The sequence below is a fragment of the Colius striatus genome, chromosome 1 (genome assembly GCF_028858725.1).
Source record: "Colius striatus isolate bColStr4 chromosome 1, bColStr4.1.hap1, whole genome shotgun sequence".
NCBI classification, from domain to species: domain Eukaryota; kingdom Metazoa; phylum Chordata; class Aves; order Coliiformes; family Coliidae; genus Colius; species Colius striatus.
The window spans coordinates 194715325-194731012 of record NC_084759.1 but is presented as its reverse complement, the minus strand read 5'-3'; the positions used below and the strand labels follow the sequence as shown (position 1 = coordinate 194731012).

Sequence of the window (15688 nt, the reverse complement as noted above, 5' to 3'; positions counted from 1 at the left end):
GAAATGTGGCATTCAGAACAACAAAGATTAAAATGCTATTTATTCACAGGCAGAAGCAAAATGTAATTTTTGTGATTAATATCTCTTGCACAGCTGACAATTGAACAGCCATTTACATTTTTCCTCTTTTATCTTTCCTTTCCTTTACTTAATGGCGTCCAGTTGCATTCTTTTATGGCCAAGCCAGCTCTTGGTCATTCTACAGGGTGAGATAATTTCCTTTCTGTTGCAGCCATACTGACATAAACAATATACAGCTTTCTGGAACGTGACAGCCAGAAAATGAGATCTCTCTTGTCACTGACTACGGCATTTAGTTGCAGATTTGCTTCAATAACTCTTGGAGATTTTCAATCCTAATGCAAGGGTATAATAATTGTTTGTTTTTCTTCCTCTTTATTGTCTCTAATCACTTTATTTCACAGTTGCAGAAGGACTGCTAAAGGACACACCTGACTGAGAAAACAACAACTTGTCCTTGGATGATGTTTATTTTATTAATACATACACACTGAAGGTCTAATTTGCAACCTCTCTTCCTAGGATGTATGTGTGCGTGTGTAAGCTCCTCACATGTTCAGTAGAATGATTCTGCCACTCATTGCTCCAAACAGAAAATTTATTACTTACATTCGCCTGAAAGTTCTGTATTAAAACTGTCAATAAATGCTGGTTTGTGTAAACAACTTAGACATATGAGGAATGTAAATCTTTTTTTCCCATCTGGAAGTGGAACTTTACTGTTTTCAATTGCCAAAAATCTTATACTAAAATGTGTGTGATCCCACAAGATTTAACTTGTTCCCTGTTCTTGTTACTATGAAGCAATACTGAAGTGTGGATGGACTTCATTTTCACTTTCGCCCTTTTGAACTCACCACGCAAGAGCATCTTCAAAAGCTTTAAATGACCTCTGCCTCAGTCATGACATCCACAGAAAAACTATTTGTGATTATTTTCATTGTACGACTGCTCTGTTCCATGAACATCCTTTGAGCATGCTAATCAACTTGTAAGAAGAACATTATGCAGCTAATCCTAATTAGTCTATGTTAGCTGCCTGCTTAAATTCTTTTAATCCAAACATAAATAATTTTATATTGGATTAGGCGGTCACATTTTCCTCGTGATGACAGATCAACCAGCAGACAAGGGAATAGTGCTTGTTCATGTTTTTGCAATCCAGATAGCCACTGTTTTTTACTTCCCTTTCCTCTCTTGTAAATAGCTTAGCAGTGAGTGTTCATTCTTACTTTATCTGATTGCCCTCAAATGTTTTACATAATTGTGTAGATTCCTGTCTCTCTGCATCTATTGCAGCTCCTGGTTTAATACTTGCACTAGTCTGGGCTATAGACAGTCAACTGTATTCATGTTGCATTAGCAAATGTAGTGCAAGTCACAGAGCGGCTGAGCAAGTCAGACTGTAATACCAGTGTGCTTTGTGTTGTAGGAGAACCGTGCCCAGAGAATGGCAGAAGCCCAGGCTCGGTGTCTACGCACCACAGTTCTCCAAGAAGTGACTATGCTACTTATGCTAACAGTAATCACGCTGTCTCTAGCAGCAATGCTACACCCCCCGAGGGCTTCACTTCCCACAGCCTGCAAACCAGTGACGTGGTCATCCATCGCAAGGAGAATGAAGGCTTTGGCTTTGTTATCATCAGTTCCCTGAACAGGCCCGAATCTGGGTCCACAATAAGTAAGTAAATCACAAGTCTCAGCTTATATTTTTTCAAGTTCACCTCAAATTAAAAAAAAAAAAAAGAAAAGAAATGATTAAAACCTGGCATCTGTGAATTAATCACTGCAGAGATTAAAACTGAAGAGACTCTCAAGGTTGTTTCCAGGGGCACCGTGTGTTATTCTGTTGTGTCTTCGACAAAACCAGAGGTTATTCTGGCGTCTAAGGCTCTATGCTTCACACACTTATTTGGCTGTCAGAATACAACAGGATTCACCATGAAAAGCAGATTTTCCCTGTTCCTATATCCCATAGGGACGCTACACAAGTAACTATTCTTTTGCCCAAAACTGGTTCCTGATGAAATAAAATCATAATTTCAACTGTTAAGGACAAACTTCATTATTCTTAATTCACAACATAAAGGCAACTAAAGGAGTTCTGGGAAAGCCATATCTCACAATAGCAAATGACCTCAGAAAACTTCTTTGCAGTATTTCATGATCATGCAGTTATTAATAGTTGCTTTTCATATTGCCTCAGCTGAATTTTAAAAATTCCATGATTTCCAGAATTAATGTTGGAACAAAACCATAGATAATTAGCCTCTCGAGACTCTGAGTTTTCACTTTATGGAGTATAATAGCCAATTGGACGTTCTTTGCAGAAGGTCAGTCCAGGAAGAAAAAAAGTAACCCATATAGAACACTGAGATGTATACATATTAATCAGTTAAGTCAGTCACAATTTTTTCAAGAAAATTCTTTCACAGATAGAGTTTATGGTTGGGGGAGATGGAGAAGGAAAAAGGAGAGGAAGAGAAAGAGAAAATGTCCAGGCAACCAAAAGCTCTGTGACTGAAGTATTCTGTTGAATACTTTGCCTCCTAGTCTCTAGCATGTTCTTGTGATACTTGCCTTTCTCGCCAAGAAAATACATAGGTAGCCACTGTCAAACCTTTGTCGAACATCTCTAATAATAAAGGAAAATTACAGTCTGCTGTAGAAGTCACAAGTGAATTTATTCAAATAACTGCATTGAATTTGCAGATCAGAGGTAACTACAGACCAGTCAGCCTCACCTCCATCCCTGGAAATGAAACAACTTATCCTAGGTACTGTCTCCAGGCTTTTAAAGGACAAGAGGGTCATTAGGAGCGGTCAGCATGGCTTTACCAAAGGAAACTCATGTTTGACCAATCTTACAGACTTTTATGAAGATGGATAGATGGTGGTAGTGCAGTGGATGTGGTTTATGTTGATTTCAGTAAAGTATTTGACACCATCTCCTACAGCATCCTGGCAGCAAAACTGAGAAAGTGTGGCCTGAATGATCGATCAGGTAGTGAGGTGGATTGTTAACTGGTTGAAGGGAAGAAGGCAGAGAGTTGGTCATTAATGGTGCAGGGTCTAGTTGGAGGCCTGTGTCTAGTGGAGTCCCTCAGGGTCCCAATGTATGTGTTCAATATATTCACTAATTATCTTGATGAGGAAACGGAGAGCACTATCAGCAGGTTTGCTGATGATACTGAACTGGAGGGAGTGACTGACACACACGAAGGCTGTGCTGCCATTCAAGGAGACCTGGACAAGCTGTAGAGTTGGGCAGGGAGAAAACTAATGAAATTCAACAAGGGCAAATGTAGAGTCTTGCATCTGGGAAAGAATAACCCCATGTACAAGTACAGACTGGGAAATGAACTCTTAGAGAGTAGTGTAGGGGAAAGGGACCTAGGGGTCTTGGTGGACAGCAGGATGGCCAGGAGCCAACAATGTGCCCTCATGGCCAAGAAAGCCAATGGCATCCTGGGGTGTATTAGAAGGGCTGTGGGCAGTAGGTCGAGAGAGGTTCTCCTCCCCCTCTACTCTGCCCTTGTGAGACCACATTTGGCATATTGTGTCCGGTTCTGGGCCCCTCAGTTCAAAAAGGACAGGGAACTGCTGGAGAGAGTTCAGTGCAAGACCACAAAGATTATTAAGGGAGTGGAGCATCTTCCTTGTGATGAAAGGCTGAGGGAGCTGGGACTCTTTAGCTTGGAGTAGGGGAGACTGAGGGGTGACCTCATTAATGTTTATAAATAAGTAAAGGGTGGGTGTCAGGAGGATGGAGCCAGGCTCTTCTCAATGATGTCCAATGATAGAACAAGGGCCAGTGGGTACAAGCTGGAACGTAAGAGGTTCCGAAGAAACATAAGGAAAAACGTCTCCACTGTGAGGGTGCGGGAGCACTGGAACAGGCTGCCCAGATGGGTTGTTGAGTCTTCTTCTCTGGAGACATTCAAAACTCACCTGGATGAGTTCCTGTGTGACCTACTCTAGGAGGTCCTGCTCTAGTGCCAGGGTTGGACTAGATGATCTTTCAAAGTCTCTTCCAACACTTAAGATTCTGTGATTCTGTGAATGTCAGTGATCACAAGGAATACCCAAATTCTAAGTTTGGAACAACAGCAATAAACAAAAAAAATGACTTTTACTGTAGACGGTGATAGGATAGAGAAGAAAATAACCTTTGTACATGCATTCTCTTCCAAAACTCTAGTAGAAGAAAAAAGATGAAAGTAACATAATCAGCCATCAGTAATAAAAACAGTCTAAAAATTGTTTTGTAGTTTAAGGGACGTATATTTTCTTTACTTTATTGGGGCTGTATTAACAGGAGCATAGCCAGTAGACTGAGGGGAAATTATTATCCCTCTTTACTGAGCACTAATTAGGACTCATCTAGACCATAGGATCCAAGTTTTTGGGCCCTTTGGTAGAAGGCAGAACAGATAAACTTCAGCAGCAGCCACTGAGACCTCCTGAGGCCCAGCTTGAAATAACTTGAAATTCTTTGATTAAAATGCACAATCAGGGGTAGAAGACATATTCACATTAGGAAAGTATCAACTGGATGTGGGAAGGGTGATGCCCAAAATATAGCTTACATCAGTATCGAAGCATGGATCCGCATGGAACCATCTGCCTTGGTGGTCACTCACTTAAAGCAGTAGTATGTTAATTTGATGAAATGTACTATGGTTCCAAGGTTTATGGTTTCAGAGTCATTACACTTGTTGACAGCTTATGTATCCCTGCATGGCACAGAATGCTGCTGTGCAGACATGCCCTTAACATATGCAGCTAAATGTTAATTTTGTCATTTCAAAGCAACTCCAAAAGAGTCAAAATGGGCAAAATAGGTTAGAGAAGGGAATATCTTTTAGTGTCAGACACTACTAGGAGTAGCATAGCCTAAGAAGTTATCTCACTGGGAGCATTCTCAGGGTAAAGTGAAGAAGAATTCCTTTGATTTTAGAATGTTTATTTTGATAATTCTATTCACTTCTCTACTTTCTTGTAAAAGCAAAAGGCTCAAGGACTAGAAAGTGTAAGTGCTATTACCGCTTTTACTCAAGAAGGCAATTAATCTTGCACTGAAAGTGTTTTCCTTCTTGAAATCACGCTTAGAAACTGTGTTTTACAGTTCAACAAATTACAACAGCTCTTGCCGAGTACAGGAATGTGAACCTTGTGTGGCACTTACGCTTTGAGCACTGTTACAATCACGATAGTCATTCTGACAGAGTTGCTACTAGCCTCAGAGCCACAGGTTCATGGGTTTGCTGCTTTGCGGTTGGCATAAAGCTCAAGGGCTTACACAAAACCTCATGCTGTTCTCCAGATGAGTTAAAACTAGCTCTGACTGTGAAGATCTAGGACTCCATGAAGTCAGAGTAGCGTTGCTCCAAGTCCCGTATCCCTTTCCCACCCTCTGATGGGGTGTACACTGTGATCTTCCCACATTACCTATCAGGAGTGCTTCCCACTCTCTCTGTCCTGGAAAAGAACCACAAAAGGCTCACGAGCTCGGAAAATAAAGGATGTTGTTCTTTTTCCAAGAGGCTTAAGATCTTAGTCAACTTTTCTCTCAACATGCCTTGCAAGCAATTTGTTGTTACTGTTAGTTCACAGACCTGCCTTTGCCATCCAGAAATTTTCAAAATACCATGTGCATCTCTTTTATCCTCGATAAAGGTACAGAGTGAGGACAGACTACAGCCATAAACAGACTATTTGTTTTTCACATTTTGTGATAGGAAGCAGTGTAGTAGCTGTCATTTTAACAAATTACTGTTAAGTAGTTTGGAGGCAGCCTTTAGATCTGGATGTAATAATTACTTACTAGCACTTGCTTAAGCATCCAGGTCTTGTGACACATTTCTTGTGTTCTATATTGGCAGAAATTTTGTATCCTCTGTGTCAAAGCATTGCTTGGGATGTTCTCTAATCCAGCACAGGGGATTATTTTGCAGCAAACTATAGTTCTGATGTGGGGCAGGTGAGGAGTGGAAAACGAATGACAGTGATTGAATGAAAAGATTTCACAGGGCAAAGCGGGAGCAGAGACAAGGTCAACCACACTTCAAAATTCTATCAGCAAAAGAAGATAAAGTGGATAAATAAAGAACTGTGTTTGAGTGGTACATCCAGGAGCAAGTAATTTTGGCTAGTGCAGGGCAGAACAGATCTTAGAGTGCTAAGAGAGTAAGAAAAGAATATACGCCTGGCCGGGCTCCTGACCTGTTCCTAATAAAAGGATTAGCTTCCACTGACCCTAAAAGATACTCTCATGCTTTTCTCCCAGACCCCATCCCAACATTAAAAGATGCTTTGGCTCTTATCCCTTCTCCAGACAGGCCAACTAAATTTGGCCTTACTCTGTGATTTCTTTTACTATTCAGACTACACATAGTTTATCAAAATTTTGTCATCTCCAGTGGGATTTCTTTAGAGGATTCGGTGTGACATTTGCAGATTAATGCTTAGAAGCTAACTCTAGTTTCACACTTTTAGTTTGGGGTGGATCTGCACTGATTTAACAGCTCTGTGAAGATCTTCCCAGCAACTGCCTTTGCCCACCAAATTAGAAACATCTTTTAGATGCCTTGGTTCAGTGACAGAGTTAAGTGGCTAAACTGAGCAAACTACATATTTCTGGAGTCCTGTCCTGAGGAATACCTTCATGCTTCCCCCAGTAAAAATACTTGCATCATGCATGATTCTGTAAGGAAGGGCTCCTCCTGGGGCCGTTTCCTCCAAGTCTTCAGCACCTGGCAGCAACATGTGAGGCTACAGAGATAAATCTGTGCCTGAGGTGACATTGTCTCACACGACAGTACTCTGTCACATTAAAGTTCCAATATTGAAACTGAATTAATTAATCTACTCTTTATTTAGGATAATAATGAATACTATGTGTCCTTTGTGGTAAAATTCTATTCTTGTGGAGCTTTCTAGGATATGAAGATAAGGTCACTATCTGCATCCTATGGAAAAGCACTTGCAGACAGCTGGAAATGGCCCAAACAAGATTTCTGGATTAATTCAGCCCAGAGCTTTATGGAATACACTTGTTCCTGTCTACTTGATATCTTCCTGCTGTTTTTACTTCATGTATTTGGATACAGCTTCCTCTAGGATCCCCTGTAAATCTCTTAACAGCCTGATTTCTGTAGAAAGAAATGAAGTGCTGTGAACAGAAGGAAACCATGTGTTAACTGGCAGCTTCCAGTGAAACTGGAAAATTGACAACATTTCCATGATTTTTACTGTAGCAGGTACTGTCAATTGGTAACAGTTATAAAGTATAAACAAACTGAAAATACACCCATAATCCATAAACAGCATTTAAAAAAAAATTAAAGGCAGACAGCTGCACATACTTGTTATGATCTTCCTCCCGTTCAGCAAGAGGAGTTGTAGGTATAATATGCCTCTATACTGCATGTGCCAATGACTGCTGGATTTTCAAAACAGGATGAAAGAGTCTAATGAAAGTGGTTTCTATCATTTCTCAAAACATGCAGTCTTAACTAAAAAACATAAATCCAAGATAAGCCTCTGCTGACTGCAAAAAACAGCGTTCTGAAATAAGTCCCACTCAGCCCCGGAGTTCCTTTGAACTCCTTGCAGTTTAGAGATAAAAAGCAGCTTATTGATTAATGATAACTGTGTGATCTGAAATAGTTATTTGTACCACAATTTCACACATGTTTCTTCCTGGGTAAGATGGTACCTGGGGACACAACTTTCTGTGACCAATCTGCAAATTCTAAAGAAAACAGAGCTTTGTAAATTAGGATGTCTGTCTACTCCACCTTGGAGATCTTTGGAAAAAACTGTGAAAACCCACCAGCAGCATGAGTCCCTGTGGAAGATACTTGTGACTGGTTTCTTATTTCTGCTTAGCTTTGATATTCAGGTTTGAGCTGCCTCTTCAGCAACAAAACCACACTTTCTAATCTAGTTTGACTGATAATATAATTTGGAGCTAAAAGAAATTGTTATGTGATTCAGTTTTTCAAATGCTATATGCAATTAATAATAGTGAAATAACCTTAAGAAGTGAAGGATATTTTTAATATCACTGAAAATGTCTTACTGCAGTTTGCAGACATGAAATATTCAATTGACTATTTGATATGTTTTGGAGAATAAAATGTGGAAGATCTTAAACATACAACACCCTTCTATAGATTACTTCTGTCCTCAGGTGTGTTCCTGAATAGGTCATTGGGACCTAGTGGTACTGTTTTTGTGTTTTCAAAGAACAAACTCTGTGAGTTTTCTTAGCACAAGCCTAGAAAGGGAATCAAGGTTTTTCTAATGATTCCACAGAGCCCATTTTGCTTTCATGGAAAGCCTGAATTGAAGTACCTACATTCCATTCATTTTTCTCAGGACAGATTTCTAAGCTATGTTCACTCCTTCCTTCCCACCTAGTTATGCTGTGCAAGTAAATTTGCTCTGTGTCAGCACACAACAGAATATTTCGATTCATAGGTTCATTAACCTTATAAACAAAAGGGATTATTGTCATCTGCAACTATATAGCATGCCACAGATTTCCATTTCCAAATGAATGTCACATAAAGTAGCCTATCAATTTCAAGAAAATATTTTCTCTCGATTCTAATAATAGCCCTGATAGAAAGTCCATCACACTCAAGCTTTCTAAATTTTAGGTTATTTAGTAGCAACGAAATTACAGGTGTTTACATTTAATATATTCTTCCAATCAAAATCTGATATGCTGGAGCCTGCTGGTTGAATGAAAACTCTTACACCTTTTGAGAATTGAGGATGTAATAAATATTCATGTGATCAGCTGTATAACATTGAAAAGGACAGCTGGCTCAGGAAGGTTCATTTGCTTGGTTCATATTTGTTAACATTAGAAAAGATTGCAAGAATTTATCTGCCACGGGGCTTAATAAAGTGGAGGTTCAATTTTTTTCCCTTAACTGATCATTTTTGACATTTAGCTACTGTATAGAGGGGAAAACCAGGAAAGTTACTTTCTGCAAAATACAGTCTCCACAGTTATGTCTAAAAGTACTGAATAGATGTAAAAAAAGAAATCATTCTTGATTTAAACTAGAAAAGAATTCTTTGTTGGTAACACCTTCTTAGGATTGGCTGTTTCTACCACAGGGGTCACCCGAGTCAGCAGACATCATTTTCGTTTCCAAAAGGCAAGACACTGATAGATATATATAGTGTTAGAAGCAGTATCTGTTTCAGCAGCTGCTCTGGCTTTGTGTACAGTTGACCCAAGCATATGGACTTTCAGGTGTAAATCCATAGAATTTACTCTTTCTTTTCTATAACATAAAGATGTGGGAAGGATGTTAATTTGTATCATGGAGAGCAAAAGTGTGTGATTTTATCAAATAAAAACAGGAGGAAAGTGGATTTGTGGTTGTCAGTAAGTTTCTGAAAACAGACCTTATCCACCTTTTTAATGCAAAAACTTATTTTAAACTATTTTATCTCTTAATTTTTTAATTTAAATTCTGTTTGGATAATGAGGTTACAGCTGATCATTGCACAACTACCTTCGTTCTGAGAAAGCATCAGTTGCTGGGAGCCAACGTTGGGGCAGTTAGTGTTCCTGACACAAGTGCTGGAACTATCTGAGGGAGGTTTAGGGGAACATGTTGATGGCTTCAGATATCTTGGAAGCTTTGGGCCTCTCAGGATTCAAATCATTCTGAAGTCACCGATTTCTTAAAACACACATTGCAGAAAATTTAAGCCCTATCATGAGGTCCATTGTTAGGAAATGCTTCTGCAGCATTGCTATTCTTTGCTAGATTTGTTTTGGATCTAAGATTATGTTTTCTGCCTTGGAAGAATTTTTTTTTCTTAAGATAGATATACATATTTATCACTCCTGAGTATTGCATTTTGGATTAATTGATAGTATTAGAGAAAAAAAAAAAAATCCTGTGTGCCTATTTTGAAGGATTGCATGTTTTATATAAATTGTATCTCACTAATTTCTCATCTTTTCAACACTGTATAAATCCCATAATATTTTTCCCTTGGAATCTCACCCATTGTATAGTCTGAGAGGACTAAGAAATTAATTATCCTGCTATGGGGCAGCTTGTTTTCTTTGCTCACTCTTAGCATGAATAAAGGGATTATTGAAAAATAAAAAACCACAAATCCAAGTGTTTCTGTATAGCCTGCTAATATTAAATGCTGCTCAGGTAACTCAATGGTTTGAAATAAGTGGATCAAATTCTCTGCAGAGTCTAATCCAGACGCATGCTGCCACTGTTCAAAATGTACATGTGTTTGGAGAACAGCTTGTGATGAATTCTTATAAGCAGTGTGAATAGATTAGTAAAAATTTTTAAGAGTGAGGCAAATCATTTACCACCAGGCAAGTGGTCTGGGACTTCCTTTAAAAGGTTACACTGGTAAGTGGTCTGCTTAGATAAAAATAAAGCACCAAAGATGCAATTTAAGAAAAAATTTGGTGTGTTAACAAAGCCCTAATTAAATGCCAAATATAGGAGGTTTCTTACCGAGAATTGACCTCTGATGCTGGGAGAGACCAAAGAGCCGTGCAGCTCTATGCTTTCTCTGGCCATGACCAGTGGCAGAAGGGACAGCCCATACAACAGACAGGGACCTCCCTCAGTTTTCACAGTCATGACTTCCTGGTTTAATCGTCAGTGGATCCACTCCTGTGAATTTGTCTTCTTTCTTTTTGAATCCTTTCTTCTGGCTCTCAGGAAGACCCCACCTTCTCTTCTCCAAGCTGCAGATAGAGTTTGTGGTCTACTCCTTTGAGCAGAGGCTTTTGTCTGTTTCTGACTGCCATGTCGTCTTTGAATCTCTGCTAGTTCAGTGCTGTAATTTTTGAGATGAGGATATTGAAACTATCAGCAATACTCAGACTTTAGGTACACAGTAGTAACTAGCAATAGTGTCATTTGCTATTCTTTTTCTAACTCTTAAAATTCTATTCACCGTTTTACTGAGTTTGTGTTTTTAGAGAATTAGACATATTTATATCAATATCTCTTGATAATTAATAATTAATTTAGAGCTCATCTCTGCATAACCTTAGGCAGGGTTATTTTATTTCCCCATTACTTTTCATGAGATCTTGTCTACCACTTCACTCAACCCACTCAGTTTAACAGTTTTACAGCTCTTGCACACCTGTTTTATGTGACCATTCCGAATGGTAAAAATTTTCTATTATGGAAATTCACAGTTCATCTTTACCTTTGTTCCTTAGTTTTTACCTGATTAATCCCATAAGAGAGTAGATCTTTCATATCCCTTCATAGTAGGTATTTCACCACCAAAGGCTCGAAAGTTTTGTAATATATTTTAACATTCCTATTTTCAAGAATCTGCACATGAGATGGCCTGCATCCCTTAGGAGCGCTCATATTTGTAAACAAATCCTTAAATAAATCCTTCCATCCCAAGACAGCAACAGTGACCATGCTGGCCAGAGTATTGGTGCTGAGGAGGAGATTCACACAGAGCTCCACTGGGGAGAGCAAGCAGAGACCAAAAACTCCTCAGAATATTACTCGGAGAGAAGGAGATGAGAGATAAACTTCTCCTTATATTATCTAGAAATATACAGTAACCAGCTTCTGCTGAGTGGCTGTGAGTTTCATTAGCAATTCACTGGACCTGTCCATAAACCCCTGATACAGCATACCAGTGGTCTCCTTTGCAGAATCTGGTAGAGATAGCTTTCCATACCGCACTCTGCAGCAAGATCGTATGACAACACATTACACCAATACAGCCCCAGAAGGGGAGCATTACATCTTCAAAAACCAAAGTGCAGGAGAAAAGGTACCTTGACAGACATGAGCTTTGTTCTGAATGTAACACACTGATGATCATTTAATAGCAAGGCAGGACAAAGGGAGTGAAACCAAAACATTTAGAACAGATTACTTTATCAGGAAGGTAAAGGACATTAGGCTTAAGTGGAATAGAATTCTCTTTCTCTCTCCCTTCCCATTTCTCTGGATTTGGAGCAGAAACAGACTCTCATGGCTGTCTCACCTCCAGCTTTAATTTTAGCAGGCATCTCAAACATGCAGACATCTGCTCTATTCTCTTGTCAGATGCAAGAAGTCCAACAAAAATTGCTCTGGTAAATTAATAGGATTTCCTACTCACTCACCCTCTCTTACTACTGAAATTATGATTTAATTATTTAGGCTAGCAAAAATATCTTTAGAGTTAGAAATGGCAAGCATGGGAATTTTAACTATGACATCTGGGCCATAACACTTCCCCTTCTTCTTTCCAACTTAATTTTATGCTCTCTCAAATGAGACAGTCTTATTTTCAGATCTCCACTGATGTGTAGTACAGACATGGCAATTTCAGACAAATCTTTTATTATATACACCAGAAACTGGCAGTTTTGTCTTAGCTTAAATGATTTGATGTGATGCTATAACAAAAGATTTGATGACAAAGGCACTGTGTGAATGTAAACTGTTTCAGTGTCAAGTTACTCTTTTACTTGTTTGCTTACTAGTATGCATGGCAGTTATACATCTGCATAGTGGGCAAAACAAAGGCAAGTTTTATACAAAGAGTGGTTATTTGTACTTAGCATATTTTAAAACACTGAAATGTTTGGCATTGTGACACAAATTAGGTGCTTCTTTCCTAAGCAGCAAGACATTTCTCAAGTACACTAGTTGTGATGTTGTTACTAGAGACATCAATTAATTTATATTCTTGCCAGAACTATAGTGGTAAAGAAGCATGAAGTTTGATTATGGCTTGCACTTCAGAGTACTCATATTTTTAGTTCTTAGAAAATTAGTTTTTAACACTGTAAACAACATTTGAGTTCATACAGTGAGAGATATTGAGACACTATTAAGATATTAATAGAATATATGATGAAATTAAATTGTGATAAGCATATTTATGAGTCGTAGCGAGAAGGAAATATAGCATGTTCTTTGGGACGCCTAGGTAGAGGGAAAAGAATAGTCAACTATGGTATATGCATTTAATAGAAAAAACAAAGGAGCATAGGGGAGAAACAGTGGAAGAAAAATCAAAAGTAACATTTAGAAAATTCAATGGGAAGTGAGGGAAAAGACAGAAGAAAATGGATGGAGTACACAGAAAGGAAGAGAACCACAAAGGGCAAAAGGAGAACTAAAGTTGATCTGTACTCTTTTGAGAAGGTGAGGGAGGTTGTTTTATCTATTTGATATAGTAAGTGTGTCTATGCAGTCATAATTAACTGAAAATTCATGCTGGCATGTATCTAATTAAAAAGCTGCACAACTCAATGAATCTTCAGTATGATTTCTCTGTATCAGTTAACATATTTGAATGGAGGAGAACAATTTAGTGAACCCTGGGTGTTTTCAGTAATAACATCTATTTGTATATAAAATAAATCATTTTTGTCATGTCTCTTTTGTAACATACAAATAAAGAAATTCTGTAAACTAGGAGGTGGGAGGCAATTTATGACTACTACTTACTGTGCAAATATATCCCCTTCGCTGTTTTAATGCCTTATTACTCTCCTGATCTGTTTATTATCTTATTACGTGCCAAGTTTACAAACTAGGTGAAACATAAACTGATTCTGGGCTTCATGAGTGTATGCCATGCATAGATGAATGTCTTGATTCTCAGTTTTTAGTGAAATGTGTACTGTGTTAATAGAAATGACTGTGTAAGAATTTGTTCTGTGTTTATACACAAGCTCGTTTTAATTAATATAGAACTTTATTCCAAATGAACACATTTTCTTTGCTTGTGAACAGCACCACTTCCTTCAGTCTATGTTAACTGTGACCTTTGTTCCTTGTCTAGCTGTACCCCATAAAATAGGGCGGATAATTGATGGAAGTCCTGCTGATCGCTGTGCAAAACTTAAAGTTGGAGACCGGATCTTAGCTGTGAATGGCCAGTCTATTATCAACATGCCTCATGCAGATATTGTGAAGCTCATTAAAGATGCAGGTCTCAGTGTAACACTTCGCATCATTCCTCAGGAGGGTAAGTCAAAACAGGAAGAAGATTTCAAGTACCCTCTAATTAGTTTGAGTTATGTCACTGCTTGAAAGAATGTGTTTTGTTTCAGTTTCTCAGATGTAACATATAGCACACCAAAATTACAGTCTCAGACCAGCTCAAATATTATCTGAATTCTTGAGGTTTCTCATGATTAACAGTGTATTTAAAGCAAACCTGGAGAAACTTGAGAGCTGACAACCACAGAGTCAAAATTAATGTTTTTTCAAAATAATTGTCTTCCACATGGAAAAGTACCCTTCAAGACAGACAGGTTTTGAGTTTGTTTCCTTACATCCTGCTATAAAACAAACCAAAGTTTGTCAAAGTGACTCACAAGAGACTGCAGTGGCTGTCACCAAGCCTGTTCAGCTACCTGTGACAAAAAGTGATGTGAAGAGTTCTGGTTTGGTAGTTTCCTCCACATGTATCACTGTAAATGCATAAGACAAGAAAGAACTGAACCCCAGATTATCTCATTTGTAGGGTGAGGATAAGGGAACAGACTCATTATTCTGGTGATTACAAAGTTAATGAGTAAAGATCTTTTGATGTTGGTTTCATGAGTTTGGGGGTTGATTTCAGAGCTTTTTTTAGTTTAGTGATGTGCTTTACTGGTGTATGAGTTAAACTGTGTTAATGAGATCGTGGCTTTATATCTCAGTAATACCATTAGAGATAGGAATGTCACATAGCAAGTAATGTAATTACTTAATGATATGTGCTCCAGTTAGACAACCTTTACCTTATGCTGCTGCATCCAGCGACAGAACACGAAAATAGTCTGACAACTCCGGGAGCTTACTACTTTGTTAAATGAGCTCTCTGAAAGGAAAAACAAAAACATACACAAGTTAAAAATTCACACCAAAAGCAGCTGTCTAATCACTGGAGGTCACTTTTTCAAGCATCTACAGGAAAGCGTGATGCTGCATATGGTTTGTGGAGCTTATTAAGCCTCCCTGGTACTTAGATTAATTCATATTAGCAATTTGCTCGCAGAAAGAAAGCAGCAGTGCATCTTAGATGCAATGCTACAAGATGTTCTTGGGTGCTAGTAGTGAGAAATTATTTGTGTCCAAGGCATGGCTTCCCTGTGTGACTGTGTGACACTGGACACCTCATTTGCCTTTTGATATTAGCTTCCCACTTTATAAAATTATTAAAAAATCCAATACCTCTGTAATGTACTCTCAGGTGAAAAATGCTATCAAAATGCAAAGCAGTTTTAGGAGCAGCTTATGATTTGACTAGTTCATCCATAGTTATGAGAGTAATGTAGCAATGAGGGACAATGTTTCCAGTCTTGTCTCTGAAACTTTGCAATACAAAAATGTCTCACAGATGCAAAATAGGCAATTAAAGCCTTAAGCACAGTAATTACATGGACAAGTATTGCTTATGCCTGCATGAGGAGTGTTTTAAGTGCAAATGTACAAGCTTTTTTAACAATTAAGCGTAAATAGAAAATATTTTTAATAAAGTAGCCAAAATGTTTAAGACAATTATGAGCGTAAATTAAATAAGTAGAGACATTAGACATGTACAGTCATAAGGGACAAACTCACATGTTAAAAAGCAATAAACAAAATTATGCAAAAAACAAAACTAAGCAAGGTCTGGCTCACGCATA

The 15688-nt window shown here is 38.3% G+C and overlaps 1 protein-coding gene across 4 annotated transcripts in view; it reads left to right on the top strand.

Annotated features, from left to right (window-relative positions):
* The window catches only part of MAGI2 (membrane associated guanylate kinase, WW and PDZ domain containing 2), a 734934-nt gene that overhangs the window by 668540 nt on the left and 50706 nt on the right, over nucleotides 1-15688 (top strand). For all 4 annotated transcript variants that reach the window (XM_062019654.1, XM_062019637.1, XM_062019629.1 and 1 more), the window contains 2 exons: nucleotides 1454-1702; nucleotides 13855-14040. In XM_062019654.1, the coding sequence (XP_061875638.1) occupies nucleotides 1454-1702; nucleotides 13855-14040 (435 nt within the window). The remainder of the gene's footprint in view (nucleotides 1-1453; nucleotides 1703-13854; nucleotides 14041-15688) is intronic.